This window comes from Micropterus salmoides, unplaced genomic scaffold (genome assembly GCF_014851395.1).
Source record: "Micropterus salmoides isolate LMB-PRFRI ecotype aquatic unplaced genomic scaffold, ASM1485139v1 Ms_hic_scaffold_16, whole genome shotgun sequence".
Lineage (NCBI taxonomy): Eukaryota > Metazoa > Chordata > Actinopteri > Centrarchiformes > Centrarchidae > Micropterus > Micropterus salmoides.
In genome coordinates this window covers 8,112,826-8,140,033 of record NW_024040707.1, presented here as the reverse complement: position 1 = coordinate 8,140,033, position 27,208 = coordinate 8,112,826, and the positions used below count along the sequence as shown (strand labels likewise).

Here is a 27,208-nt window from a genome sequence, read left to right as displayed (position 1 = left end):
AGCTCAAAAAATCTCACTTATAGGAAGTGAATTGAAAAATTGGCAGAAACATAAATTCAAATATTGAGCCATGTAAAACAATTATTGTTGCTGCCAGGCAATGTTTAAGACTTCGAGCATGAACACCAACCTTCAAATCCATCCTTACAGAGGCACTGGTACTCATATTCAACACTCGACATGCAGTGACCACCATTCAGGCAGGGCCTGCGGTCACAGGGGCTGTTGTCCACGCACTTGCGGATAGATCTGCTTTCTATGAAGCTGTAGGACAGATCCACCTTCTTGTTGTTGATGGAAACCTACGCAGGCAGTGGAGAAAAAGTTTAAGCTACAGAAAAATATTCATTAACTTTTTTATTTCCTTTTTTAGAACAAAGAGACCTCACCTCTCCTATACATCCCTTAAACATTTCGCTGATATTGGCAGGCTTAGGCAAGATGTTCATGCTGGGGACTCCTCCCAGGTACATGGGGGTGTGGATATTGAGGCCCTGGGCTTTTCCTGGAGAGGTCTTCCTCTCCACTGGGGTTTGGTCCACCCTCAGGTGGCCGGCCTTCTTGTTTCGCTCGGCCACAACTCTGTGCCACTGGCCCAGAGAGACTGGCTCTGGACTGAGAAGGATTGCCTGGCCTGAAAATGAAGACAGGCCCACAGAGATTTTATTTTCTCTGAATATTTACCTCATGAACAGAGATGACGTTGAGGGAAATTAGTGTAATCCAGTCAATAATAAGTGAAATAGAAATTTAACTCTTTCATTCTCAATTTGAGTGAATTTTTCATATTGTTAATTTGTAAAACACACAGTAATAAAAAGTAGAAACAAGTACATGTACCTGTAGATATATTATTCTAAGGACAAATACAGTACTACCTTTCTGAAACTATAACAGATTTGTGTGTACCTGTGCCCAGTTCATATCTGAACTCTACATGTCCTTCCACCATGGAGATGGCTACAAAGTCCTCCACCTTCATTTTCTTCCCTCCACAGAAGAACATCACACCATCTCTTTCCAGGGGCTTGAACTCCAGCTCAACGCGCAGGTCATCGTGGATGTTGGTCAGGGGAGGATAGGCTATGTATGATTCCTCACCATCAAACAGCGGAGTGGTCACCAATTCCCCTGGTGAAAGTGAACAAGGTGGAAAATGCATTAAAATGAAGGTAAAAAAATAGTATATTTCATTACACATGAAAAAAAACTATGCCGACATTATAAATCTTTCTAAAATTACTTGGAATATTTTAATAGGAGATAAGAGTTGCTTCATGTCTTACCATCCATGCATTTATTTCCAAACTTGCCAAGATGGCAGCGGCAGTCATAGCCCAGGCCATTTGACCGGCTAATGCAAGTGGCATCTGGTCCGCAGGCCTCTGTGGGAGTTCAGGTCACAAACAGAAACATCAAACATTTAACATTTTTTATTTACTATTATAATATGATGGTAGATGATAATGGACGGTCTGTACTTATATAGTGCCCTTCTAGTCTTTCCGACCACTCGAAGAGCGTTTACATTACATTGCGTTCACCCCATTCACACACATTACAATACACTGAGGCAGAGGCTAAGGTACCCCTGCCATCAGAAACTGAAATACACATTCACACACTCTGACACACCTGATCCTGCATCCTGATAAACTATTTAATAAATTATAGCAACATCCAGTTACTTTTCGTGTGGTCAAGTGGAGACTGTACCTGAGTGACAGTGCAGGGATGAGTGGTGCTGGCAGTTGCTGCCTGTGAATCCTCTGGGGCAGCTACACTTATACAAGCTGGCATCTGAGTCCTCACACCTCCCTCCATTCTGAATAATGAAGAAATTAACTGATATTATGGAATTAAACATAGGACATATGCAAATATACCAAATGGATGGATGTAACTGACCTGGCATGGGTGGTCCTTGCAGGTGGGACAGTTTGTAACACCAGTAGAGCTGCGGTCAAGGTCTTTAAAGATGACCTCTTCTCCTTGGATGACCAGCTGACGAATACAGCCTGCAGAGTAGCAATATCAGTTAAGGACATGGCTGTACTTCACACCAAGAAGCCTTTTTCTCCATCATATATTTTCTGTGATGGTGTAAACCAAAGTGATGTCTTACCAACAAAACCAGTCTTAATGCCAGCAGTTTTGGCGAGGACTGTGTAGTTGGGGTAACCACCCACATGCAGCTCCTCATTTAGATCCAGGCCCTGGAACTTGCCCTGCGGAGAGGATGTGCATTTGTTGAACATATTATAGCTGACATAAATAAATCAAATGCACATACTGTATGTGACAGTAGACACATTCACATTGACAAGTACCTGTGAGCTGCCGTTAATGGGCTCCCCTCCATCTACAATGATGTAGCCCAAGGTGTGGTTGCGATACAGCTCAACTGTGTGAAACTCTCCCAGTTTGACAGGGTTGGGGTCGCGTATGGTGGCCATGCCGGAGCCCACGTCAAACCTGAGACAATAGGTTAACAGATGATTAGTAACAAGTCATGCTGTATTTCTGTCAATCAGGAGAATTTTCAACAAAAGCATAAACTGACCTGAACTCTAAGCGGCCGCCCACAAGTCCCAGAGAGATAAAGTCTGCTCCTGTGGTCCTTCTCTGGCCATTGTAGAGGATCATACCTACACCACAAAAACAGGGTGAGTAAGTACTAGTAAAAAGTGAATCCTCAATGCATACCCTACAATAATATCCATCTTAATAAGTCAATAAATGTAGCAGTTTTATTTGAAAGTGGAATCCTCCAGTATTTGTATATCAAATGGAACTTGATTTGTATAGTTAAAGTCAATGGTGGAACAATTTTCACTCTTCAGCTCTGTGTCAAAATAATACCACTTATTTCTGAAACATTACTGAAACAATCATCTGATCCCACTGGTAGAAATTTTCACTTAAGAAAAACAAGATTTTAGATTAAACATGAGAGTCAAGTGACTTGTTAGGATGGACATTGTTTCAGTGGAGTAATTCATATACAAGGTACACTCTTTGAAAGCTCAGTGGTAAAGCAGCATGCTATGGTGACGCAAGTTTAAAGCCAACCAAAGCCAGGTCGTAACCTGCCATCCGTCACTGGGCTGCAAAGTACAACTATTAACCAGTCCTCCTTTTTCTGTCTCCACATGCCTGGAACACATGCTTTGTATGAGCCACAGAGGCTCATTGGGAAGTGGGAAAATGCCCTCTTTCACGTCTATCTAGCTGTGAAAAGCAGTGATCTATAGATAGTAGATTGCATAAATGTGCAACACAAACTTGATTCTTTAAGTGTAAAGTAAGTTTAGACATGATATGCTGCAAATGTTTGTATCACACATTTAAACTTTTGCATTTAATTTGCAGCTTATTTGTTGCCAAACAGTCACACATAAGTGGGCAGTCAATATATATAATACTGTTCCTTTGATTTTCCATCATTTAACTGTCCCCACACATCCAGCAACAAATGTTGGCAAAGTAAAGGAAACCATCTAAATACTTGCAAGAGCAATTTGAATTACTGTAGCTCTCACTATTTTCAGAACTGCAGTGATGTTAAAATAAAAATTCGCATGCAGCATTTCATTCATCTTGATGACTTTAATACTGCTAAAAATGGGTTTGTAATCATGACTGAAAAGCCTGTATGAAAATATAGGCCATGCACTATCTTGCATCTCTTTCACAGCCCCTAAATCATTATGTGAAAGTCTGATGGAGCCAAAAAGCACTATGGCCAACATCAGTCTTACATTCCTGTGGTTCTCAAGCACTGAGACTCACCAGCGTACAATATGAGACCTTCCCACCATGTAGGTGAAAGGAAGAAGTGAGGGAGAGAGGGAAGAGACAGAAGACGCAGTAAATTATACATCAGGAAATGTGACAAACATAATCCACAAAATAGTACAAAAAGCAAAAAGCATTACCACGCTGCATTCAACAAGAAACATGTAAGATAAAACATTAAGGTTACGTTAAGGTTGTACTTCCTTACCATCAACATTATCAGGTCTAAAGTTGATCTTAATGCTGAAAGCCTTGTAGGCATTTTTGATGGTGGGCAACGTCAGGTAGGACAAGGGTTCCTGGACAAAGTATGGCATCACTCTCTCTGAAAAAGCACATAATCTCATAGTCAGATACAGTTAACTATGCAGCTCATACGCAAACATTTTCTTTCTTTCCTACAGTATTCTCCACTCTGCAGACCAACCGTGAACTTGAAGTGTAGTAAAGGCTTCCACTTTTCCCTGTTTGTTAGAGGCGGTGCAGACATATGTCCCAGAATCCTCATGGGTGACCCGAGGAACTGTCAGCACGTTGACTTCCTGGAAACACTTAGGAGGGAGCTCTCCTTCCACCTAGACACAGAAACAAACACGGTAACAAAATCTGTATTATAAAAGATATCAGCCATATGATTTGGCAAGAATCTAGACAATAGACATCACAGAGGAATACAAAAGTCTATCTTCAAAAATTTAATCTTTTGAATTATACATATCTTGGTTACCTTGGACCATTTGATCTCAGGTACAGGGTATCCTGAAGCCACACAGGGCAAGACTGCATCAGACCCAACTGTCACCTCCTTAGTTTCAGGCAGCGCAGCAATTTGAGGAAGGGCTGTGCAAACAGTCAAATGATTTACAGTAAATGAACAGCTCTATTGATTTAAATTAACAGCTTAATTACCAGCATAATACATCAGTGTGTGTGTAGGTGTATGTGTGTGAGATGGAAGGAAAAGAATGTTTATAAATACATTTTGTCTTTTTCTCTTGTGCACTCACACTGGACGTTCAGGACCACCTGGGACTGTACTGAGCCTACGTTATTGGTAGCCGTACAGCGGTACTGTCCTGCATCGGCCTCTGTCACCTGATCGATCCTCAGCATGCCGCCCTTCACCATGATATGTGCGGGCAGGGACCCACCAACTTTGCTCCACTTAATTGTGGGCTCAGGGTCACCAACAGCCTGGCACTCAAACTCCACGGAGTTCCCTATCATCACAGTCTGTACTGAAGTACGCACATTGATCATCACCTTTGGTAGGGCTGTGAAAAAGAAAAGAAAAGCAACAATTATATTTGGCTTTAGAGCAGCGCGTATACTTGTATATTTGCAGTGAATGTAACAGACCTTGGATGGTCAACCTGGCAGTGTCCTGTGCCTGACCATACACACTGCTGGCTCTGCAGATATAAACACCTTCATTGCTCTGCTCAAGGTTCTCAATCCTGCAGAGAAATATTAAGTTACACACATGAAAACAAGCCATGGTTAGGTTCTCACTTCACAATTGCTTCACATATTACACAATATTTAATTTCAGTTGAACTGAATGTTTAAGCCCATTAAAGGATACATCTGGTGATTTTCAAACTTTTTGTTATTGTAAGCAATTACCATGAAAAGACCAAAAAAAGCAATTAATTGATTCTACTAACAAATCTGAAGCCAAAGCCTGATGTAACTTATTCCTATGTACGACAATTGTTTTCCATAAAGTATTAAAAACACATGAATAAGCCATGCCGATACAGTGGATGACATATTTCTTTATTGAAATTTATATTGGCACTTATTTTGAGTGAATCAAACATACTATACACCATGCTGCTTTAAATAGTTGCTAAAGCACCAAATACATGGCTCCAAAAAATGCACTTTTTACTCCTGTCAGAGGGATGTTTGCTAAAAACTACAGTGCCCAGCTCTTTTAGGAAATTATTTTTTCTTTTTAAATAATGAAATAATGAAAGTATATGTTTGTGACTTTCTTGAAGATTTACATCTTTAGAGGGAACCAACAGGCTTGGTTCTGAGCTCCAGAGACAGGCTGAGGAAGTCATAAAATACTGGTTGGTTTTGGTTTCTTCATGGGATTTGTTGAAAATAATAAAAAATATAGAAGATCGCCAGCCTTATCATTTAAGTACATATTATGTACAAATTGTGCTAAATAGGTTTTGGAAAATACTCAGCTGTAAATACCAGTTGTTAATGGGTAAACCATTGGCAGTTCTTTAACATCATCATATAACATTAACAATGTAACATTCAGAGCTTTTTTAAAATCTTGTATTGCTGTCTGTTTTCAACAAATAGTCACCTGAGCACCCCATCCTTGATGTGGTGGTTTGGTGGCAGGGCTCCTCCTTCTTTCAGCCACTCAATTTTTGTTTCTATACCACCTGCTGCCGAACAGGTGAACTCAACAGCACTGCCCTGGGCCTTTACTTCAACCTGGGGTGACACACGCACTGCCAAGGGGGCTACAGAGGGGAAAGACAGAGACTTAATCTTTAGATGTTCCTAAATATTTGCTGACTATCTACACCTGTAGGAGACCTGATGTATAACAATATTTAGGTTCCTGTGTTGAGCTGTTCATTATTTATAACATGTAACTTTATAACTTACATCTGACTGTTACTTTAGCAACCACTTCGCTGTTGCCCACTTTATTGCTGGCTATGCACTTGTAGCTCCCAGCATCCTCAGCAGTAGCCAGGTTGATCTGAAGATCCCCTCCGCTAACCTCGGCCCTCGGTGGCAGGTTTCCATCCAGCTTGGTCCAAGTGTAGGTCAGAGGAGGAGTGCCATGGGCCAGGCACTGCAACCTGATCACCTCCCCGACCCGCACAGCCACATCATCAGGCAGAGAAGTGGCATAAGGAAGGGCTAGAGGTAGGAGAAAAAAAGTTTATTAGGTAAATGTATTTTCTCATGAGATATGCATTGCAAAATAAGAATTTCTACTCTCTGTATATTAAGTTCATGATCTATTTAAAGCAGGAGTAAAACAAAACTAACAAAATAATATGACAGCAAACAGCAAAACCACAACACTCACTCTCTACATCTAGCATGATGGTGACTTCAGTGGTGCCCATGTTGTTGGTGGCACTGCAGATGTATTCTCCAGAGTCTTGGCGGCCCACATTGGGCAGCACCAGGCTGTTATTCACAACCTTGTGTCTCCAAGGCAGAGGAGACCGCAGCTTGGACCAGGTGATCGACGGGGATGGGAAGCCTAGAAAGGCAAATTGGTACACAAGATAATATTTTATTCTTGTGGCTTTCACATACAATAAAAATACTGGTACGGGTGTATTTAAACTTGGGTACAGTGTGTAACATTAAAAATGCCACAGAATTTTTAGCCATCATTACCATGGGCCTCACAGCGCAGCGTTGCAGTCTGCCCCTCCACCGTAACCATCAGCGGCTCAGGAACAGAGGCCCTAGGCACTGTGGGCACTTGAGCCCCTCCCTCAACGATGACCTCCACCCTGGTCTCGGTAGTGCCCATGCTGTTGCGAGCTGTGCATACATATGTGCCACTGTCTTCTGGACGCGCCACTAGTATCTGTATAAGAGGAAAAATGGATATATCTCACCATACAAACACACATTTGTAAAACAGAACAAAGCTGATTTCAAATAAGTTAAACTGTTCTACAGATGTAAGTACCTGCATGACTGCATTGGACTCCATGGGCACGGGGCTGCTCAGCATGGTCTTGCGGTTGCTGTCCAGCCTGTGCCATGAGACTGAGGGTCGGGGCTCTCCTGATGCCTGGCATTCCAGGTTAATGGGTTCCCCCACCCTGATGTGCACCGGTCCACGAGGAGTGACGGTGGCAACAGGAGACTCTGAGGACACAGATACAAAATACTGGTATGGTTGTGTATCTGATCAACCAGTAGGGGGAACCCTTCACTTAGAGGTTTGAGGGTGTGTAATGACTAAAATGTGAAATGTCCTTCTGTCACAAAATTAACGTATAAACTTGTCCATGCTGATATGCATAGCTTACCTTTGACAATCAAAGACACAATGGTGTGTGTGATGCCGAACGGGTTGCTTGCCACACAGCGGTAGGCACCGTGGTTCACAGGGCGGGCATTGGTAATGGTAATAACAGAACCATCAGAGCTAGCTTTAACATTATCTGTAGAACAGAGTAGCAAATGAAACATTAGATCTGCTGTAGATGCTGCACTTCAAAGAGGCAGTCCACCAGTTTTATACATTCAGTTCACTAAACGTGGTTAGCAATACTAAGAGTTGTATAATGTCTTCTGTGGCTCTGGAGGGAGTTTCCTAAAGTATCCTGGTGATGTCACACAGGAGGTATGGGGTTTATAATAATAATAATAATAAGTGGGCATTTAGGATTAAGGAGGGGTCTAATGAAAGATGGTATTTAGTAGCATTTAGTTGATTCTGAAGGATAAATGTCTTGCAGTATTTTAGTAATGCAAAAGCTGTCACCTCAAGTCTAAAGAAAATTTCTAAAAACAAATTTTAAATTAGTCATTAAATAAAGTAACAGATGAGTAATTCATGGGTGGGTTGCAGCTGTAATTGTTTGCAAATAATGTCATCATAAAATCAGAACTCATTAAGCAGGTTTATTCCTCAGCGTGTGTGGTTATTACCTGGCAGTGGCTGGTTGTCGGCCAGTTTCCACTCCAATCTGACAGGCTGGGCTCCGCGGTACACCCTGCACCTGAAGCTGGCTGACTCCCCCACACGCACTGCAGCACTGTGAGGCTCAATGGCTATGATTGGACTCTGAGGACCTTGAGCAGAAACCAGCAGTTAGGGCTCTGGACAGATTATATTCAAGCTTTACCGTTCACTATCTCACCTACTTTAGCTGACTTATTATTCACAGAAACCTGAAGTAACAAATTATAATTCAATGTGGATATGGCCTTTATTGGCAGTGGTTAAAGAACTCAAACATCACTGAAGTCCAGGAAGGAGTGAATGAGGATGAGATCATGGGACAGTAACGAGGAAAATCATTCAATCTGAGGTCACACTGGGCAGCACTGGAAAGTACAACTGGAAAGTTCATTCATGAAGTGAGGCAGTGTTAGTCTGAGAACAACACCCTGCCATGTAATGCCATCCTGAATGTGTTCCTCCCAGCCTCTGACTGCTGCCATCAACTGTAATTTCCTTGGTGAGGAAGTATTGACTATCGAGGCTCATCAGACAGACATCAAGCACAGTTAAGTACAGCAGGAACATTTGAAAATATCAAAATGGGCTCTTTGTTATTATTTATACAAAATATTTTTTTATCTGTCTGTGAAACAAGACAGTTAATATTCCACCGTGTATGAGACCTAAAGTGTTGCCTAACTTACGTGAAGAGGATGAAGTGACAGACACAGAGACAGAGGCGTGGTGGACATGGGATCCTTGGTTTCCATGGTTGCCCTGCACCTGACAGATATACTCCCCTGAATCCTCTGGAGTGGCTGACAAGATCCGCAGCTGACTGCCCAGAACCTGCACACAGCAGACAAGGAAAGCAGTCACGTCAGTTACAAGAAAACTCATCATTTTACTTCTGATACATTTTACTTCTGATACTTGATACTACTATACTACCACCTCTACTGCTACTACTGGCAAATAATACTACATAGAAATAATATTCTGAAATTAATACAAACATAAATATTTTTCTGTCAAATCACATTCAAAGATTTAGTAATCTATTATCTTTACCAGCATGTCTAATCAAATGGGGGCCCAATGATGCACATATAAATATGTACATTTTCCATTTTTGCATCTTCATGTGATTACCTGATGGTTAGAGGAGAGGTGTCCACTGGCTCTCGTCCAGGTGACTTTGGGAGGAGGATTTCCATGAGCAAAACAGTTGAGCTCCAGACTCTGGCCTTCTACAATATTAGCTATAGATGGCTGGATGCTGACCACGGAAGAGCTATGGTCCGCTGCACAAACACAAACAAAAGCACCACATCATTTTTTCCTGTTTGACCTTTCATGTTGTCCAGATTTTCGCTGACATCTAGAGTCGTGTTACCTTACAGGAAGTACTGATTCTTTATTTTATTTTTATATTTTGGATGTATTATAAAGTTTATCATGGCTGACGCAAGGGATACTTTTTGTACTATTTTGAAAATTACATTGACTGACACGACTACTATGAAACTACTTTTGTGTGATACTGTGTATGCCGGATGCTGGGTAACCTTGGGGGGAAATTGTGCATAGAGGGAAGGGGGGTTATTGGTGGATATCATGAAGGGCAGAGGGGGAAGGTTATGAGTTTTTGGATGGGGAAAAAAGTTTTACTTCAATATAACCTTTGTTATTATTGTGCCAAACTTGTCCAGGAAAGGACTAACACTTTATATATTTCTTATCCATTGTAAAGGGGGTACACTTATATAACCGCACTTACACGTATTTGTATGCTCAAGTCGGATTTTGGCAACTATTATGATTATTAATATCTTGTTTTATTTATCTTATGAATTTTTCTTTAATTCAGTGTAACTACACACGGAATGTTCCCATGTCAGAAAAGAAATTCAGAAAAGAAATTATCCAAAAAACATTTTTTTTTTAAAACTACACAACAAAATTAAACATAATATTGCAACCTCTGAATCAATCACCAACAAACTTTTGAGGTGGGCTGATTCTATTTGACTACCATGAAATCTCACCTTTAAGCACAGTGACTTTAATGGGAGCACTATTTGAGCCAATGCTGTTGCTACCAACACACATGTAAGTGCCTGAGTCGGATATCTTGATGTTGGGGATGAGCAGAGTACCGATGTCAGTGCGTTCCATGCGGGCCTGGAGAGGACAAACCAATAAGTGACCAGATTAGACACCAATTACACTGGCTTATGGCTGCCATAATATACAGCACTTTACAACACAGAAATATGCTTTTACTAGTATTTACACCATAAAAACACACATACCTCATATAATAAAGACAAAGCACATCACTCACCTGTATCTTGTCCCTTGAAACAACACAAATATAACATTGCTGACATGATGACATTACTAGCTAATAGCGACACAAAAGCACTACAGAGTAGATCAACAAGACAAGAGCTGTTATTGCTACACTTCAGTCTTTTTGACTGATGATTTCTATGACACAAACTGCGTAAAAAGCAGTGACAATATTTCTACAATGATTGGTTAAGTTATAATTTGTTAATATATCATGACCAGTGATAATTTACTACACTAGTATCTTTATTCTAAAAGAAATGAATGGTTTATGATGAAAACATTAGGAGAGTTAGAATTGACAGTTTGATATGAGCCAGAGGTTACTCAATAAGCATTACAAAGCAGTTCTGTACTGTAAAATCTGTGAATAATCACTAGCCCATGCTACTGAAGTCAAAATATCCACCATCAAATATCTCAGAGCAAATATGGAGTAGGAACCAAAACCCTGCATCCGTTTCAACACTCATATTAAAGCACTCTCATGGCTTTTTGACTCATGAGCAACAACTTGACTTGTTTGTACACTACTCCACATAGCGGTCAGAGACCCAGTAAGGCTGAAAATGAGCTTTTATAAAGTTTGGAAACACCTCAAAGGGGAGGGGAATCAAGGGGGAGGGTCTACTGGGGGAGATTACTGTATCCGGGGGTTGTTGGGGCATTCATGGACAAAGCTGCTTAGCTCCGGCCCATTCAACCGTGAGGGAGGCTAAACCGAGCAGTGGCTGAGGCGGGCCCTGGCTCAATGAGTGTCTGAACCCATTGACGAGTTTTCAAAGCAAGCCGTTTGCTAGAGCATACAGAATTTCTGCGTGGTCGCACGGCAGAGCCTAGCTCCCCCTGGGAAAGGCTGACACAACGCAGTGGCTCTCTGAGGCAGAACTAAACAGGCCCCGGAGCCCTCACCAAGCCGAGGAGGGCTGTGCAGAAACCAGACTAACACAATACCCCTATGGGTAGGGGGGCAGCGGGCTACGCCTGGCATGGAGCAAAATATGTCTGAAATACCTACAGTACCTACTGTATACTTAGTCCTGTTAATACACTGAATGGAATGATGAGGGTCAACTGGGTGCTGAGAGCCCAAACACGTCAGGGATGGTATGATGTGGACGGTACAAAACAAAAGACTATGGAACACTTTAATAATAAAACGCAACATAAAAACATGTACTGCATGCAAGTACACTAAGACGTCAACAAGATCCAGCTAGTAGGTTTTAATGTATTTGGCATCAGGTCTAAAGAGACTTAGTGAGCAGCTGTGCTAAATTAACGGGGTTTACAAGGTGTGAATCAAGTTTGATCATGCACTTAGTCGACAATGTGTGAAGACGAGGTCAGTAGAGGACAATTGATGTGAACTATGAGACAGGACAGACAGACAGCGGACAGATGGACAGACCTGCAGCTCCTCAATACGTCTCTGTAACACATCGAGACTGTTGCTTTTAAACTGATGGAAACCGTGAGAGGGAATGGCCTGAGCAAACGTCAGAACAGGGTGGGATCAAAAAAAAACAGGGGGGGAGGAGACAAACAGAAGGGAGGGAAAAATAGGTAAATGGTCAAAATGCTGAAACAGTCATAAAAACTGATACAGTATGATGAAATACCATCGGCACGGGACACACCTTGAAGCGTGAGATAGAGATATACCACAGCAGAATGTAAATAGAGTTCCTGTTTTAATTGATGCATGTTATAGCCATCATTCAGCCACAGAGGCAGCAGGTGTCTCACCTGTTGAGGGATTTGTCCTCCGTTTTTCAGCCAGGTGAGCTTCGGGGTGGGCGTTCCTGATGCTCGGCAGTACAACCTCAAGGTGTCGCCTTCATGGACTTCATGGATATTTTGGGGACTGACTTGGACTTGGGGCAGGGTGCCTAGGCCACTTGGGTTAGACTCTGACCAAATAAAATGCATTTTGAAAAAACATAAAATATACCCACCCCTACTTCTTGAGCTTGACAGTTAATTTTTCATCAGTTCAGTTGTTTACTTTTGTTACGTTTACTTATTGTTTTTCCTTTGTGATAAAGTCAGTGAAAAGTTAATCTATTAACAGAATAGAGTCAATTAAAAGGCTCAGCAATGTCATTTACACAGCAATATCTCTTAGTTTGCTAACATTAGCTAACATTAGCCACCATAAGCTACTAGTCATATCACACTAGAGGCTGACACAGGAGTGGATTTCATTCATGAAGAATATTGTAATTGACCCGTAAACATGTCAGCTTCTATCTCAGACCTGGTAACAATGTTGCACCAAAACCCCTCAGTTTATCTACTTGAGCAAGAGTGTACGTTATTGCTTATGAACTAAACTCTTTTGTGATCGGTTTATGCTATTTATATTTTCAAAAGGTGCACAGTCTCGCTTTAAAGCATAAGGATGATGAGATAAATATAGCATTTGACCTATTTGATATCTATACAGATTTAAAAAATTGTGAGAGATACTTCTGTTGTTTCAAGCTAGTGGTTTAAAATAGTTTTTAGAAAAATGTAAACTGCTGTGTTTTCAACTTATATTTGAGGTCCAAAAATACACTTGTTTCCATAAATTTAAGGGACATTGCACACAGGAACTCCCTGGAGAAGTAACCCAACCTACCTAACCTTAACCATAATCAATACAGGCCTAACCACAATCATTATCCTAATCTTAACCTAACCCTAATCTTAAACAAGTCCTAACCATAAAATCTAATGATTTACATTGTGGGTCTTGCATTTTGTCATCAAAAGAGAGGCAAGCCCACACAATGTAATACACATTCACACACACATAAAAACAAAGCATACTTTGGACAAAGAGGGAAACCCGCGCTGTATGCTCCCCATGAGTGTTCAGGGCCTTGCAGGTGTATTCTCCCTCATCAGCTGGGTCCACTGCTGTGATGGTCAGTATGCCACCTCGTATCACAGCTCTGGGACTCATTCTGTTCCCCGGACGTCCTGTAACAATCATACAGTTACACCCTGTCACTGAAGGGTGCAGGGTGAACAAGCTGGTGCGATTTTGTACTGGACTGAATTTCTCAGGATCATACAACAAAGAATGGCCTTTCAACTCAAATTACTATGAATATAACTCAACAGCACCACAAAAGTGGAGTTCTAACTGGTCATACCAATCCATTCAATGGCAGGAGTTGGGTTCCCAGTCACTGTGCAGCGAAACTCTGCCCGCTGGCCCTGCTGGACATTCAGCACTGAGGGAGTGATGGTGGCCACAGGCTGGGCACCCTCTGCAGCTACAGAAGGAGACACACCAGTCAGACACAGCTCAAAACGCAGAGTGAGACTTCTCACAGGCGTGTGGAGAAATAAAGTGTGATAATGCAAACTGGTCTATTGGTGCGGTAGTGAAGTGGAATATGAAACCTTGTCAGGACGATAACTGCTTGGGCATTATACTGATATTATATTGTCATATAGCTGTGGAAATGCTTTTGATTACATGAATTTATCAGACTGAGAGAGAATGATGGCCTCTGCCTCTGCTCGTGCCCCTACCCTCACCTTTGGCAGTCTAGATCCTTAGAGTAGACGGAACAGATGAGATGTGGCAGGCAGGCCTTGGCATGGCCTTTGGGGATTTTGCTGTCTGCGCCAGTTTGGCAGGGTGCTAGACTTCATTTTCAATCCCATATGATCCCAGGGTGACAGAGCAAGGGAAAGGCCTCTTTCAGTAGGGAGGGAGGAGTAGGAGGCCATGCAAGCAGGCTAAAAACCTTTGGGACTGGGCAGAGTTTAGACCCTCTAACTGTAGTGACACCAATACCCATGGCAAAGAGATGTCCTTTGTGGGACATGGGGCAGACATGACACTGAACACACGTAGCACAAGTAACATCTAAGATGGATACATTGAGTTTTGTAAAGTCTGTTATGGGGGAGACTGGCTGCTCTGTGAGGCTATACTGCACAGGAACAACTTTGAGCTAATTTACTAATTAGCACTAAACACAAAGTACAGCTGAGGCTGATGGGGACGTCATTAGTTTTGCATTGTCAAAAAAAAAAAAATGACCTAATGATGGCGCTAGAGAAAAAGATGGGGGATCACCAAAGTAATTAGGGTTCATTCTCCGGGGACCCTAATTGTCAATACAAAAATGTGTGCCAAGATATCAGTCATGGGAGAGGATGAGATATTTCACACAAAGTGAAAACTCTGACCTGCTAGTGGCGCTAAATAAAAAGTCTGGATTGCCAAAATAATTTGATTCATCCTCTGGGCGCATTGATATCTACAAGGCAGCAAGACAGATATCTCTAAAACTGGAAAGATAGAACTACCTTCATGGCTAGGATTAGAAGGAAAATATGTTTTCTTATACTTTGGATGTATGGAATCTAAATTCCTAATGACATACTGCAATATTGTCTGACTTTTATCTATTAATGTCACAAAAACTGTGTTTGTTTATTATTTGAAGTATATTTCTACATGTCTGACGCATTGAAACTAGGCCTCTCACATTGGACACAAGTCTGCTACCCACATTCAGCTATGATGTAATAATGTTGTGATGGGATGTATTAAGCACAGTATGATGTTTGAAGCCCAGATGACAGCTATTTCCCAGAATAGCATGTTTCCAGAGGAGAAAACGGAAAGAGCAAAGTGCCAAGAGCCAAGAGAAAGAAGAAGGGACATCTCTTGTCTCTGAATGTGGAGATGCTGTCACCCAGAAAAGTAAGCATCCAGCTCCTGATAATGTAATAAACTAAATTAAGATGTAATAAAATGTCCCTTTTCAAGGGTAAAAGAGCAATTAAACCTGTTTATAAAATACAACGAGTTGCTGGATAATGTAATCCCATTAACATAAAGTCATTTTTTATAGTGTTATATTGATTTTTTTTATATCATCAAATTAAAATTCATGAAATAACAGGCTTTGTTATATTTGTTTTGCAGTTTAAAGGGATATTTTCCAACATCATCCCAGTTATTACCAGTTCTCTTAAGTAACGTAATGGGTTTAGCTAGGCCTATAGTTACTGTACAACACCGACCGTGATCTTTTTTTAAAGATGTAAACTTGACTCAACATTCATGAGGAGTTGCCCGTAAGAATGAACATGCACTTTTTCCTGCAGTGATGGACCCCAATGAACCCAAAATGCCAGGTAGGAGCCAGTAATGCTCATGTAAAATCCAAGCATGGGCAGTAACTTGATAACTTAGATATACAGTACTGAAAGCAAATATCCATCTCTAGATCTAAATTCAACTATAGGCGCTTACAAACAGCATGTAAGACAGCACAGATGCTCTGGGCCGTCATGTGTGAGAGCGTGTAGAGAGCTTCTGCAACTGCTGCTTGGTTGATTGTACATGGGCGTTATCAGGCCACCAGTATATCCATGCTGTAGAAGATGAGTGCATGCATGACATAGAGAGGTAGAGGTGGGTCCCTCCAGGGAGCCCAGCAGAGAGAAAACCATGCCCATGCGGACTTACGCTTTCTGTGTCCTTCAAACATTTCATAGGCTGTGTAAAACATCTGAGTCTGTGAGGCCTCTGGAGTTGTGGAAGGAAGGGAGGGAGGGAAGGAGGGAAGGGGGATGGGACATGTAAACTGAGAGGTCAGGTTTCAGGGTAACAGCGGTTTAACCGCCCATCTCCCAGAAGTCACTTATCTGTTTCCAAATGTGGGCCATCGTGGTTTTGTCCAATTAACTCCAAAAAGCAGCACACACGTTAGAAACAGGCTAAAAAAATCATTAACTTGAATTAAACTGGCACCAACATGACATCAAGAGCATTTTAGCACATGATTATTTTCCTACTTTGGTCATAATTTTTTTTTATGGTTGGTGCCATGTAATTCATAGTTATGTGCATTCAAGTTTCACACTTACCTGATAAATATTTATTGAGAAAATGAATAAAACTTTTAAATTAAGTTTGTTGGTTGGAATGGCTGATTGTTTAAAGATCACACTTATCTCACACTCTACAACAACCAAAAACAACAATGCTCCAAAATGCGTCTTATGCTGTGAATGCAAAATCAAAATACACAAAACACACATACACTTAATGTTCATGACTATGAGGATTGTGCAGCAGGAGGAGATATGAAGTTATGCAGAGTAGCCACACAAGACATGCAGGTTAGTAGCGATAAGAGGTTTTAAACATTAAAACATTAGTTTCATTTCAGCTGTTAAAAAGCTGACATACAGCTTGTGGTCATCCTGAACTGATCAAATCATCATATGTACATGAGCTCCATCCATGAATTAGCAAATCACTTCAATCAATTGTCATTATTTTAATCAAATTTCTTTTTTTCACAAAATATTTTCACAGTTAAGATAAATACATTACAATGTGACATGTGTACATTACGTCAGTTAAGTATTGTTTAAAAAAATGCTAAAAAATCAGTAAGTGTAAAATCTTTACAGAAGCACCTTTGGATATATTTGCAGATAGCCTTTGAGTGATGAATGAACAAATTTAAAAAGGTTTAAAAAGAAAAAGGTTTACATGTGACCTGCGATTGTTGAGGTGTAAGATGTTCGTAGAGATATATAAAAATATGTTCTTATAAAAACACTTGAAATACCTACATGTAAACACACATCATGCAAGGTAACTGCATTCACATGGCCAATTCCCATTTCTAACATTTTTGATACAATGAATTTCATCACATTTCAAGATAACATATTTCAGTCAAAAAAGAAAATGTGCCAACATCATTGACAGGATGTAAATAACAAGACCACAATATACAACTGTAGTTTGACAAAATTAGGATAAAAGTTTTCCCCCTTTTTCTTATGCATTTCGCAGTCAGATTAGAATATTTTACAAACTAAATCTAACAAGTAACAATCGATACGACTTTTGCAGACACAGTGACATTACAGCAGTATTACAGTAGTGTAACAGCACATTTAGAAAGTGAATTAAACCACAGGTTTAACTAACTGCATAGCTAATTGCAGCATTGTGTTCAGTGACATTCATCATCAGGATGATCAGGAGAGTAATGCATCAGACAGTATTTTCAAGAAGGAAAACGGTGTGACAAAAAAAACAAATCAGGGATAGTGGGGTTCTTCCTATCTCCTCTCTTCCAGATATCAAGTCATCTTTTAATGTCAGTCTCAGGGTCACTTAGCACCAATCGTGGCATCCACATTCCTCCTCATCATTATACACTTCAGCTCAGGCAGGAGGGGCCCGAGGAGCCCAAAGGTAAAGACACCAGAATCCAGCACCCTGCTAGTGAAACCTCTAACAGCAGAAACCAGCGACTCTACCAGTGATCAAGAAGCAACCAAACCACCACCGATTAATTCAACCATGTGAAAAAATACATAAACAAGAGGAAAGAAAAAGATTGTTGGCGGAAAGCTTTACCCACAAATCACTAATCCGAAAGAGCTCTCATTTGGCCCAATGAAGTGGATTTGTCAGGAGTCTGAGTGCCCATTAGTTAAATTTAAAGCTGTATATTTGACCCCACGTGTTTTCTGGAAAATTTGTACCCTACAGTTTTAGTTTTAACCAAACCCACAAGCTGTATTTCTTCATATAAAGTCCAGGAAAAAACACTGATCAGAGACATACAAGACAGTGAGTTAAAAAAAGGCAGTAAGAAGAGCGGGATTGGCTTATATTTTGGTATCTGAGAGCAAAAGGCAAAAGCATTGGGAGTTAGAACTGCAAGCTTGTTATGCTGTTAAACCAGAGCTGAGTGTTTACAGTGCATGATGACAGATGCAGTAAAACAGAGAAGCATGCACCACTGCAAGCTGAAGGGGGACTCAAGTTTAGGGGGAAGGAAACTACAGGAGCCAGAGCTGGTAGGGTGAGCGGGGGGTGATGGGTGATGGGTAATGGAATGCGGTGCCTAGGATCACAAACCTGGCACATAGAGGATGGCATTGCCCTCGTCCATGGCAAACATGTTGGAGCCCGTGCAAACGTAGACGCCTGCATCCTCGGGCTGAACATTCTGAATCGTCAGGATGCCGTTGAAGTCCATGGCCCGGTTGGGCAGCTTCCCGTTACCCATCCGGGTCCACACCAGGGTGTAGGCTGGTGACTGTGGAGGGGTAAGCAGATAAAGAAACACACAAATCACAAAATTCATGCAATCGCAAACAAGGTAGACTTTAAAAATGATGTAAAATATTTTAAGAGCACATAGTTTTAGCAAAACATTTTAAATGTTAAGTAATTGTTTTGGGACATACGCTCATTTGCTTTCTTAACGAGAGTTAAATGAGAATATCAATATTATCATATCTGTATGCTAAATATGAAGCTAGAGCCAGCAGATGATTAGCTTAGCTTAGCATAAAGACTAGAAACTAGCTAGCCTGGCTCTATTCAAAAACAAGAAAATACCTACCACCACCTCTAAACCTCACCAATTATATCTTGTTTGTTTAATCTTTACAAAGATCTAAGTGTTAAAACAACACTGTGTGGTTTTAGAGGGGTATATGTGCAGGACCAGCCAGGTGACCAGAGGTGAGTTTTAATTGGTGCTGCTAAGTGGATAATTTTTTTTACTTTGAACAGATCCAGGCTAGCTGTTTCCCAGTGTTTCCCAGTCTCTATGCTAAAGCTAAGCTAACCAGCCTCTGGCTCCAGTTTTATATCTAATGGACAGATATGGGAGTGTTTTAACTTTCTGCAAGATGTTGAACTATTCCTTTAAATGTACAAATATTTGTCATTAAAATATTATAAATTAAAATAATAATGATCATCGATCATTGTTACCTTGCTCTTTGCAGTACAGATGAAGTTGACAGTAGACCCCACCCTGACAGTCTGGGCTTTGGGCTCCTCAACTGTCACCTCAATAGCTTTGGATGGGACACCTGGTGAAATGGAGAGAAAGAATTAGTTTATACTGATTAATTGTTTACAAATAGAGCTTGAGTATTGCAAAATACAAAATAAAAGCAGCAAATCAACATGTATAGGAGAGCCTGTAAAAATCTAATGCTACCTAACACTGGTAAAACATCTTTGTACTTTCTGTTATTCTCATTAGCATTTTCTTGATTGATGAAGGTAGATGTGGAATGTAAGTGTAAAGTGGCAGTGAGACCATACACACTTGTGACAACAATTTCAGCACGGCTCCTGTTGGTGCTGCGCTGGTCGTGACAGGTACAGACATAGACGCCAGAATCACTTGGCTGGACATTGGGGAAATAAAGCTCTGCTCCTGCACACACACAAGATGTATTCACACATAACATGTCCTTTGTGTCTATCAATTATATGCAGTTTGTGTATTCAGTTAAATCAGAACATTTGTATGTAAAAATAATACTTGAGTAACAGGATATGATCATGTCTACCCATCCCACACTAGTTGCGGCCATGTTGGTTGAAGTGTGTGATGTACCTTGTCTGCGTCTGTCAGCGCTGCTGGAAATGGGCCGTCCATCCTCTCTGGACCAGTGGAAATAGTGTACAGAAGAGCCAGACACCTGACAGTGGAGAGTGACATGGCCACCCTGGGATGCCTGGACTCTCTCTGGATAAACCTTCACGACCAGGGAGGCTGCGGCTGCAAAGTTCAAAGGTCATAACAAACTCATCAGGAATACTTTCTGAGAATATGAAAACAAATGGCATCAGAGTGGTATTTCATAAAGCAACATCAGGGAGTAAGCCATAACTCTTATTTCTGTTTAGTCAAATTTCTACTAAAACAAATCGTAGCCTTACCATCGTCTGGACGACACTTCTCTCTCTCTTGTGGGTTGCCAACATACCCAGGAGCACAGCTGATTATGGTAGAAACAGACATAATAACAAGTCATTGACAATGTTTTATCCAACTCAAGTTTTGATTAAAAATTGCACTACTGTTACAGCATGGGGAATTTATCAAAATTAACTAGTTCAAATAATTTCAGTAACTGTTTTGACTCACATCAAGAGAATGCTTCGGGTTATCTTACCGTTCACAGTACTGGCCAGTGTACCCAGGCTGACACGCAGTGCACTGGTAGCCTCCATTTCCAAGGCTCTCACAGGTGGGGGAGAACCTGGTACAAGAGTTACGAACACAGACAAGAAGCTAAGTTGTGGTACAGGAACGAGGTCAATGTATCAACTAAGTCTAACAAGTCATTTAGTGTCACATTCATCTTTTGCTGTGAAATGAATGGGAAAAAATCTTGGCAATTTCATGTCTGTACAGACTCTCAGTGAACCAGGTCATATTAAGACATGGATGAAAATATATAGATTTTCAGTAAAACGAAGTCCTGTTGCCCTTGATTTAACCTTCCTTGGTTGGCAACTTCATGTGTTTTAGGAATTTCAAAGACACAGCTATGAATATTTTGAAGCATGACAAAGGAATCTTTATCTTTAAAATATAACGCTTGATTGAACTTGTGGACAAGCACTGGTAGAAACTGTCTGAAACGGTCTCATTTACTGAAAAATGTCCTCACTATTTCTTCAACATACTGTAGGTTTTTACCAGCGCTAGGCAACAAAATCCTGATTTGTAAAAATGAAGTACGAGAGGATACAAAATCAGATTATTTCAGTAGGAATGTGCATATAAAATATTTCATGCTAGTTGGTGAGAAACTGTTGTCTTGAACTATAAAAGGAGGCGGAATGTGATGTCTTGGTATCTGTGCCAGTACTCACTGGTTGTCTGGGTCAGTGTGAGGGCAGGCGCAGGGCTGGCAGTCCTCTGGAGTGCCAACAGTGGGGTCACCGAAGAAGCCAGGAGCACACTGCTCACACAGCTCACCCTGCGTGTTATGCAGGCAGCTCTGGAAAGAGAAACATATCGTGTTTAGAGATCTGTCAATCTTGTCAGGGTGCTATAATCTAGCCACAACAAGACCAGTATCAGTACACTATTCTAGTGCTTCATACCGTGCAGATGCCAGTCTCAGGGTGGCAGGAGTCAGAGTGGCCATTGCATTCACAGAGCTCACAGTGGCCAAGATATAAACCTCCTCCAGTGCGAGTATATCCAGGTGCACAGTCCTTAAAGAGGCATGTGATTTACACAATGAAGTCAACAACGCAGAAACATTCTGATAAATTCAAAAAGACTGAATAATTACCTGGCAAGAGAGTCCCTGGTATCCAGGTGGGCAGCGGCACTGCTCCACCTCAAAGGCCTGTGCCAAGCCGCTGTAGTTAGGCACTGCAACTTCCATGCTGATATCAAAGATGCTAGAGGACCGCATCTCAGTGGAGAAGGATGCTCGAATCAGGATGTCATCCAGATCAGCCAAAACCATCATCAGGTGCTCTCGGGTGGCTGGCATGCCATCAGGGCGACGCCAGTTTTCCTGTGAAACAAAACGAAAGCTTATTGTTCAATTTAGTATTAGTATTTTAATTCGAACTAAAATTATATTTTGATAAATAATAATGAATAATGTGATCATTTATTTAGGAAAATTGCCTTTTTGCTTTCCCTTCTCCAGAAGGAGAGGTCAGGTTCAGTCACACAGGTCACTTCAACAGCCCAGATGCTTGCAGATACACTTTCTGTTCAACGTGTAACAGCTGTGCTGTTATGAGCCACTCACCTCTTTGAAGACAACCTCAAACTGGTGAGTCTCTCTGCTGCCCTGCTGCCTCCTCTGCCAGGGCTGACGGGCTACCAAAGTGATGTCATTACCCTACAGGAACAACACTGACAGGTGAGTAAATGCTACAAATGCATGTAACCATGGGAGCAAACATTGAATCAGCATGACAGCATACTCACAATAATCTGGATGTCACCATCATCAAGTAGTGTTCCTCTTGGACCAGCCACATAGGAGATGGTGTATTTAAGCTTACCACCATAAGAACCCACCTAAAACAGGATTAGTAAGGAAGAAGCTTTAGATCTTTTGCTAGGTCAAACAGTGCTGCAAAAATGAATGCCAGATGGCTACTTAGAGCTGCACAGTGTGTGCAGTTACATCAAATCCGATGCACTAGAAGGTTGTAAAGGATCAAAGGAAAAAGTTTTTGGGACATTTGAGAGGTACCATGTTAACAGGATTTAGTTTGTTTACTGTGAAAACAGTTAATATATGTCTTCTATAGCTCTGGGATGGAGCTTCCTAAATAACCCTGATGATGTCATAGTTGTCATCTGGGTTATCTGATCGATCTTGGGTTGAAGCTTAAAGTCTTTAACAGAAAAACTGGGCTGAAACAATGGTGAATTTAGAATGTAGGGGGGTTCTAATAAAATATGCTATCTACCTGCATTTTTGGAATTGTAGGATTCAAGGTTTTTGGAGGCCCATGATAGACTAAAAGTCAGGATATCTTGGCCTCTGCTGCTTAAATTTTGACCATTCTTTTTCTTTATTATTCTCTTTTGAGTCCCTTCTATAGAAGAAGATATGACTTTTGCCGTTTGTATTTTGAGCCCTTCTTGAATTAAATCAGGTAAAGAGTAGTATGGAATATGGAATAGTTTTCTAATTGTATGTAACAGATGGAGTGTGTGTTGATTATAAACCAAAAAATATACTTGTCATGGTACATGGCACAAGTCTCTCTTACAAGTTCTCACTTGGAGGGATGGCTGGGACAAAGTTAATGGGCATAGGGAGTGTGGACATGTGAGGGACTGGGTAGAAGGGAGTATGAGGATGAGGGCTGAAGGGCAGTGAGAAGGCTAGGGCATACTAAAGGTGCTGTATTTTCTGTGACCTCGAAGGGTTGACCAGAGGTAGGGAGGGGGCGTCCCCCCAATGTTTTCACTGTTACCTTATCCCCTTTGAACTGCGCTGGGAGCTGCCAGTAGAGCAGATCATCCTGGTGCAAGCTGAAACCTTTGTAGACCAGAGCATACTGAGAGGCAGAGGAGGAAGGAGAATAAGCCACAGATGGAGAGAGAGGCAACAAGACTAAAATCATAAGAAGGCAGAGAAGCAGTACAAGCAGGCAAGCATGTCGAAAAGCAAAGCCCTACAAGAATCCCAAGACAAATGTGAGACATACAGCTAAACTCTTTTAAGTGCATGTTTTCTAGTAAGAGTGCTATTAAAGACCCCACTGACAGTTGGATAACAGCATGGAAGTCGCATTGTGCCTTCTCTGACAACTAAAACACCAACTTCCACTGTCAATAATGTGAAAATGACAGCTTAAGACATGCTTCAATAAGAGGCTGTTTTAAACCAGACAACAGTATAATGAGAGACCATTGTAAAACCACTGTTTCTCTCAAGTGGACAATTACAGTGACAGCACTGAGTGGGAGCTATTTGCTTAACAATGGAAAATACCACCCAGTCAAGCACTGGGATTCTGTGAATTAGCTATTCTTTGGTAACTTTAAACTAAATACATTCTGCATTGCTTTAGTAGATCATAATTGTAATCTGTTATGTGCTGTTGTGAGTTTCTGAACTAAACATTAACTACGCTGGACAAATTGAGTACACTTGGTTGTATTACAGCATTACAGTGTCCTGTGAGACATGAAGTAATCCAGTCAGTCATGCCACTGTCTACCTTGCTGTCCCCAGAAGCACTAGCAGAAGTCTTGCTCACTGTGTTCTTGCTCTGTTGATCCACAGCAGGGCCAGCCCCCAAGAGGAAATACAAGGAGTCACCAATATGACCAAGAAACAAAAAGGCTCGTAAACCTCTCGCAAACTCTGACTGAGTGTACCTGCAGACGAGGAGCACGGCCTGGGGAATAGCGTTGGGGTCTGGTTGGTTTAACGGAAGAGGTGATACTAGACGGAGGAGACGGAGGGCTCAGATTACGTAAAGACCATCGAGAGGAGGAAGATGTTGGGACCAGAGAAGAAGAAGAGGAAGAGAATGAGGAGGAGGATTTAGAGGAGGGAACGAATCGAGGGGAACCAGCTTTTCCATTGGAGAAGTTAGAGAAGAGTGCCCAGACTTCATCATCCAGCTGTCTGATATTACCCTGGGGAGGCAAAAAGTGGGGTACCAGAGATAGAGAAGATACATAACCATGGGAAGAGTCAAAGTGATAGGGGCGGGGTTCAGAATTTAGTTCTTCCATGATGTACACTGATGTACATCACTGTAAGAAGGTGAACATGCTGAGTCATGCTTTTTAGTCTATGATGCTTCGATGTGCTGCACAACAAGGCTTCGGTGATTTGTTTTCTCTCCCAACAGCCGGATAACACAGATAAACCACATAATCAACAAATTCTTGCACTGTAGAAACTTCCTTGCAACTATGCCAACTCTTTGTGATTCACACACATGCAAATGCTCATGCAGAGTTTGACGACATGCTCCTGCTCGGAGACCCTTCATCAAACTGAGGTGATTCTCCATGCTGCTACATGTATGCACTGAGGGGATCTATTTCCATAGATGTCCACAAACTCTCACTGTTTTAGCTTATAACAACAGAAACACTGTGCATTAATTATTCTCATTAGATGTGCGAGTGCTGCCTTCACAACAACATACTACAGTGCTGTTCACACAAAATACCTGGCTAGCTCTTTTGGATCTGTGGGTGTCTTTACGTTCAGAGGCCATTAGGTTCCAGATGGAAGCATCCTTCCTTAGTTGCTCCTCTGGTAAGTGCAAGTCACTCTATTGATGTGGAAAAAGCAAGCTCTTTGATCACTTTCCTTATCAGTGAGCTGATGGTATTTGGGAGTGTTATGGCAGTGTTATTTAAGAAAGTTAAACTGTATGAAGCTCTTTAATGGACCATTAATGATCAATCCATTTACATGGCTCGTGTGAGGCGGAGCAGAAAGCAATTTCTGTGTGCAATATGCGTGGCCAAATCTAGACGCCCTAGTGGCCACCTTCAGCTGCAAGCTGCAAACACTGCTGAAAAATACCATGCTTCTAATATGCAGTAAACATCAAGAAATTATTAAAACCATAAAACATAATGTGTATCCATAATGTATGAATATGCACCACATGAAAAGTACAATGTATGGCATTCAGTGTTTCACACAATACCACATCAACAGTTATTTCACATGCCAGACAACACTGTACTTCAAACTAAAGTCACGATGACAACCACTGACTGACATTACTGTACCTGCTCTGCTCGTTTCACGCGAGCAAAGAAAGAATCTTTCTATAGAGAGTGCAAGGGGCAAACACAAAAACACGGAGAGCTATGTTATGTAAGTGAGCACTGGGACCATTAAATTTGTGCACATTATTTTACCCTGTGAATACACAGATTTAAGGAGATGAAACAAAATGTAGCGACGGAGGCAAAGAAGGCTAAAGCCAATGGACTGAAAAGGCAGTCTGCTTGAAAAGAAAGAGTGGCTAAGGTTTGAAATAAGACAAAGCAGCAAAACGGACACAGCGATAGGATAGCAGCAGTCTGCAAGTTTCTGATGATTGCTGCCCCTTATATACAGTATTAAGGGGTTCATGGTCTTGTTTGGGCTACTTCTACAGAATTAGCCGCTATATGTGCTCTTTGATACTGACCTTGTCTCCCTGGTAGACCCCTGGAAGCTGCCAGTAATGAGGCTCTTGTCCCAAGTAGTCAAAGTTGCTGTAGGACAGCTGAGTGCCTTCAGTGGAAATCTCAACAGTGAAACCTGTGGAGATGCGATTGGTGCGCTGACGGTTGACCAGAGCGAATCCCTGAAAGTTTCCTGGAGAAAAGACTGAGGACACCTGCAAGAGCACATTTGGAAATACAATCAAGCAGAAGATGCAGTAAAAAAACAAGAATATAAATAATAAAGTGATAAAAATTACTGCTAACTCTACGCAGCAGTTTTGATCGTGACAAACAACAATAGGGTGCTTATGCATCACTGGAGCTTGGGAAAAGAGAATAAAAAAGGTAAAACCAAAGAAAGCAGGGAGATATCAGTCAATCTCTGGCAAACACTACTGATGAATGTGATCTCACTGGCTTGGAACCACTGGTGTGATGAGAACAAATTTAGACTTCCCTGAATTTAGACCACACACATCTTTTCTGTTTGAAATAAATGTTTAACTCAGTTGCTGATATGATTTTTGCTCCTGCATAGCTGCTTTATCCAGTGCAACTGTACATTTGGTTTGGTTGTTCAGATGTTTAAATGGCTTCTTCTCGAAGCATATACTATTGCACTGCTGCTGTGTCATTGTCATATACGACGTGAAGGCCTTACCAGATCTCTGTAGTAAGTAGAACTGGAGCACTGCTGAGTGACGCCCATACAGAAACAGGACAAGCAGCCATCTTTGTTTTCCGGGCTGAGATGGAAGGTTCCAGACTTACAGTTAGAGCAAGATGGACCTTCAACGTTCATCTGCAACACAGTATCAAGGAAATGAGATACAAGGCAATCAGTCCATTCTAGTGGGAAAGTGGGATACAAAAGACAACA

The 27,208-nt window shown here is 41.4% G+C and overlaps 1 protein-coding gene across 10 annotated transcripts in view; it reads right to left on the bottom strand.

Annotated features, from left to right (window-relative positions):
* hspg2 (heparan sulfate proteoglycan 2) overlaps positions 1–27,208 on the bottom strand; it is a 93,776-nt gene that overhangs the window by 10,466 nt on the left and 56,102 nt on the right. For 4 of the 10 annotated variants that reach the window (XM_038721910.1, XM_038721913.1, XM_038721914.1 and 1 more), the window contains 47 exons: positions 26,990–27,130; positions 26,310–26,501; positions 25,903–25,941; positions 24,520–24,783; positions 24,360–24,410; positions 23,610–23,693; positions 22,606–22,698; positions 22,424–22,516; positions 21,950–22,180; positions 21,756–21,869; positions 21,522–21,649; positions 20,816–20,902; positions 20,580–20,638; positions 20,254–20,418; positions 19,960–20,070; positions 19,617–19,717; positions 18,750–18,930; positions 16,326–16,385; positions 13,984–14,106; positions 13,655–13,807; positions 12,587–12,750; positions 12,249–12,326; positions 10,531–10,666; positions 9,635–9,786; positions 9,187–9,331; positions 8,467–8,610; positions 7,842–7,976; positions 7,496–7,677; positions 7,195–7,390; positions 6,875–7,054; positions 6,442–6,702; positions 6,131–6,293; positions 5,158–5,255; positions 4,806–5,072; positions 4,526–4,638; positions 4,226–4,373; positions 4,007–4,123; positions 3,793–3,810; positions 2,564–2,648; positions 2,331–2,475; positions 2,126–2,228; positions 1,909–2,018; positions 1,717–1,825; positions 1,287–1,385; positions 910–1,131; positions 390–634; positions 131–302 (listed from right to left, as the gene is read on the bottom strand). In XM_038721910.1, the coding sequence (XP_038577838.1) occupies positions 131–302; positions 390–634; positions 910–1,131; positions 1,287–1,385; positions 1,717–1,825; positions 1,909–2,018; positions 2,126–2,228; positions 2,331–2,475; positions 2,564–2,648; positions 3,793–3,810; positions 4,007–4,123; positions 4,226–4,373; positions 4,526–4,638; positions 4,806–5,072; positions 5,158–5,255; positions 6,131–6,293; positions 6,442–6,702; positions 6,875–7,054; positions 7,195–7,390; positions 7,496–7,677; positions 7,842–7,976; positions 8,467–8,610; positions 9,187–9,331; positions 9,635–9,786; positions 10,531–10,666; positions 12,249–12,326; positions 12,587–12,750; positions 13,655–13,807; positions 13,984–14,106; positions 16,326–16,385; positions 18,750–18,930; positions 19,617–19,717; positions 19,960–20,070; positions 20,254–20,418; positions 20,580–20,638; positions 20,816–20,902; positions 21,522–21,649; positions 21,756–21,869; positions 21,950–22,180; positions 22,424–22,516; positions 22,606–22,698; positions 23,610–23,693; positions 24,360–24,410; positions 24,520–24,783; positions 25,903–25,941; positions 26,310–26,501; positions 26,990–27,130 (6,457 nt within the window). The remainder of the gene's footprint in view (positions 1–130; positions 303–389; positions 635–909; positions 1,132–1,286; positions 1,386–1,716; positions 1,826–1,908; positions 2,019–2,125; positions 2,229–2,330; positions 2,476–2,563; positions 2,649–3,792; positions 3,811–4,006; positions 4,124–4,225; positions 4,374–4,525; positions 4,639–4,805; positions 5,073–5,157; positions 5,256–6,130; positions 6,294–6,441; positions 6,703–6,874; positions 7,055–7,194; positions 7,391–7,495; positions 7,678–7,841; positions 7,977–8,466; positions 8,611–9,186; positions 9,332–9,634; positions 9,787–10,530; positions 10,667–12,248; positions 12,327–12,586; positions 12,751–13,654; positions 13,808–13,983; positions 14,107–16,325; positions 16,386–18,749; positions 18,931–19,616; positions 19,718–19,959; positions 20,071–20,253; positions 20,419–20,579; positions 20,639–20,815; positions 20,903–21,521; positions 21,650–21,755; positions 21,870–21,949; positions 22,181–22,423; positions 22,517–22,605; positions 22,699–23,609; positions 23,694–24,359; positions 24,411–24,519; positions 24,784–25,902; positions 25,942–26,309; positions 26,502–26,989; positions 27,131–27,208) is intronic. The other 6 variants (XM_038721911.1, XM_038721916.1, XM_038721915.1 and 3 more) reach the window with 6 other exon arrangements.